The sequence below is a fragment of the Vipera ursinii genome, assembly GCF_947247035.1.
Source record: "Vipera ursinii genome assembly, chromosome: Z".
Lineage (NCBI taxonomy): Eukaryota > Metazoa > Chordata > Lepidosauria > Squamata > Viperidae > Vipera > Vipera ursinii.
This window is the reverse complement of record NC_139517.1, coordinates 3,965,736-3,968,997: the sequence shown is the minus strand read 5'-3', so window position 1 is coordinate 3,968,997 and position 3,262 is coordinate 3,965,736. Positions and strand designations below refer to the sequence as shown.

Sequence of the window (3,262 nt, the reverse complement as noted above, 5' to 3'; positions counted from 1 at the left end):
GGAGGGGAAGGGGAAGGGGAAAGGGACAAGGAAAGAGGAAGTGGAAGGGCATTGAAGAAGGGGAAGGGGACAAGGAAGAAGGAAGGGGGCAAGGAAAGAGGAAGGGGAACTGAAGGAGGAAAGGGGAAGGGAAAGTGGAAAGGGAAATAGAAAAGGGAAGGGGAAAGAGGAAGCCGAAGGGGAATTGAAGGAGGGAAAGGGGAAGGGGAAAGGGACAAGGAAAGAGGAAGTGTAAGGGCATTGAAGAAGGGGAAGGGGAACTGAAGGAGGAAAGGGAAAGGGGAAGTGGAAAGGGAAATAGAAAAGGGAAGGGGAAAGAGGAAGCCGAAGGGGAATTGAAGGAGGGGAAGGGGAAGGGGAAAGGGACAAGGAAAGAGGAAGTGGAAGGGCATTGAAGAAGGGGAAGGGGACAAAGAAGAGGGAAGGGGGCAAGGAAAGAGGAAGGGGAAGGGGAACTGAAGGAGGAAAGGGGAAGTGGAAAGGGAAATAGAAAAGGGAAGGGGAAAGAGGAAGCCAAAGGGGAATTGAAGGAGGGAAAGGGGAAGGGGAAAGGGACAAGGAAAGAGGAAGTGGAAGGGACAGGGAAAGAGGAAGCAGAAGGAGAACTGAAGGAGGAAAGAGGAAGGGCAATTGGAAAGGGAAATAGAAAAGGGAAGGGGAAAGGGGAAGGGGAATTGAAGGGAACGGAGAAGTGGAAAAGGACAAGGGAAGGGGAAAGAGGAAGGGGAATTGAAGGAGGAAAGCGGAAGTGGAAAGAGAAATAGAAAAAGGAGGGGGAAAGAGGAAGCAGAAGGGGAATTGAAGAAGGGAAAGGGGAAGTGGAAGTGGAAAGGAGGATATTTGTAGCTCAGGGCTGAAATGGGGGTGGTCCTTGGTGCCCTCTGAACTCGTTTTCTTGCTGGCAAGAAAACATGACCCACTTTAGGGAACATCATCAGTGCTAGCGGAAAGTGAAATGGAAGAAAGGAAAGGGGAAGTAGAAAGGGAAAGGCAAAAGAGGAAGGAAAAGGCAAAGAAGAAGCAGGAAGGGAATTGAAGAAGGGGAAAGGGAAGTGGAAAGGGAAAAGGGAAGAGGAAGGGACAGGGGAAAAAGGAAGCAAAAGGGGAACTGAACAAGGAAAGCGGAAGCGGAAGTGGAAAGGGAAGTAGAAAAAGGAAGGGGAAAGAGGAAAGGGAAAGGACAGGGAGAGAGGAAGCAGAAGAGGAAGTGAAGAAGGGAAAGGGGAAAGGGAAATATTTGTAGCTCAGGGTTGACATGAGGACCCCTGGGTGCCCCATTTGAGCTTCTGCTGGTTTTCTTGCAGACGTTTCATGACCCAAACTGAGTAACATCTTCACCATGCCTCCGGAAAAGCGAACAGCGCCTGCCTGATTTTATTTTATTTATTTTTATTTTTATTCCATTTATATCCCGCCCTTCTCCGAAGACTCAGGGCGGCTTACAAGCTTAGCAGTAGCCTTCATTCTATGTATATGCCTGCTTATTAGGGCTTTCACACACACCCCAAGCGGCATTATTACAAAGTCAGCTTAATTGCCCCCAACAATCTGGGTCCTCATTTTACCTACCTCGGAAGGATGGAAGGCTGAGTCAACCTTGAGCCTGGTGGGACTCGAACCTGCACTAACTGCAGGCAGCTGGTGTTACTTAAGGAGGCATTAGCCCACTGCTCCACCAAGGCTCTGATGACGTTAACTAGCCAGGGTCATGAAACGTCTGCAAGAAAAACGAGCAAAAGCTCAGAGGGCAGCGAGGAAACTCCTCTTTGGGAAAGCTGGAAGCCGGGGGTCACATCACATTCCGCCCGCTTGAGATGAAAAATGATGGAAACACCATCCCCTTGGGGGAAGAGAATTGAGCATCTGACGCAGGCCCAAACCTGTCGTCCGAAGCGTGCAACTGAACACCGCTGCTTCTCTTAAAAATCCTGTCCCGCGCGCGTCCCGAGGAACACAATCCTCGCCTCCTCCTTTCGTCGCGCTCCCCGCTCCATCCTCCCGGTGATCCAGTTCCCCGCCTCCCGCTTCCCTTCCAAGCGAAAGGGGGTTCATTCTGCAAATTCTCTCCGCCTCTCCTTTTCGTTCCCCCAATGGCTCTCCAGGACATTGTCAGCAAGAGGGACCCACCAAGGGCTCCTTCTTGGCTTCAGCCGCCCTCCGGCGGAGCCGGGGTCCCCCGTCCTTTCCTGCTGTCCCATGGCACCACCACCCTCGCCTTCCGCTGCAGCCACGGGGTGGTGGTGGCTGCGGACACCCGTTCTTCCTGCGGCGGGCTGGTGGCCGATCCATCTTCCCGCAAGGTCATCACGCTCCACCGCCATCTTTTGGCCACCACCTCGGGGACCTCGGCCGACTGCGCTACTTGGCTCCGACTCCTGCGGTGTGCGCTCCGCCTCAGGCACCTGTCGGAAGGGCAGCAGCCCAGCGTCGCCGGGGCGGCCAAGCTGCTAGCTTTCATGCTGCGGGGATGCGCCCAGAAGGATCTCTGCGTGGCCACCTTGCTCTGCGGTTGGGATGGCCAAGGACCCGGCTTGCACTACGTCTACAGCGACGGGACCTGCTTCTCCGGGGACGTATTGGCCGTGGGATCGGGATCCACTTACGCCTACGGGGTGCTGGACGGCACCTATCGTTACGATCTGCCCCGGGCGGAGGCGTTCGGGCTGGCCCGCCAAGCAGTGGCTCATGCTGCTCACCGAGACGCCTATTCCGGCGGCAACGTGGATCTTTACCACGTCCGGCCCGACGGATGGGTCTGTGTGTCGCGGGAAGATCTGAGTCAGGTTTATCACGGCTTGGAGTCCCGAGCTGAAGAGGATGGAGACCGCGGAGAGGATCCCCACGAAGAGGCCCACTAGCACCCACAGCAGTCTTCCAGTATTTGTGGGGCTGCCACAGAGAGGAAGGGTGGGGGGTCAACCTATTTTCCAAAGCACCTGAAGGCCAGACCAGGAATAACGGATGGAAACTGATCGAGGAGCGATTCAACCAAGAAATAAGGAGAAATTTTCTGACCGTGAGAACAATCAACCGCTGGAACAGCTTGCCACCAGAAGTTGTGGGAGCTTCATCACCGGAAGCTTTCAAGAAGAGACTGGACTGCCATCTGTCAGAAAGAGGGTAGGGTCTCCTGCTTGGGCGCGGGGTTGGACTAGATGACCTAGAAGGTCCCTTTCCAACTCTGTTATTCTATTCTATTCTATTCTATTCCCTATTTTCTATTCTATTCTGTATCTTCTATTCTATTCTAATTCTATATATT

General features: G+C 53.7%; 1 protein-coding gene across 1 annotated transcript; it reads left to right on the top strand.

The window, feature by feature from the left end:
- Positions 1-2,090: 2,090 nt before the first annotated feature.
- On the top strand, positions 2,091-2,858 carry PSMB11 (proteasome subunit beta 11; the record flags this gene model as incomplete). The annotated part of the gene is made up of 1 exon (XM_083377269.1): positions 2,091-2,858. One exon carries the CDS (start codon positions 2,091-2,093, stop codon positions 2,856-2,858), a length of 768 nt encoding a protein of 255 aa, XP_083233395.1.
- Positions 2,859-3,262: the final 404 nt, after the last annotated feature.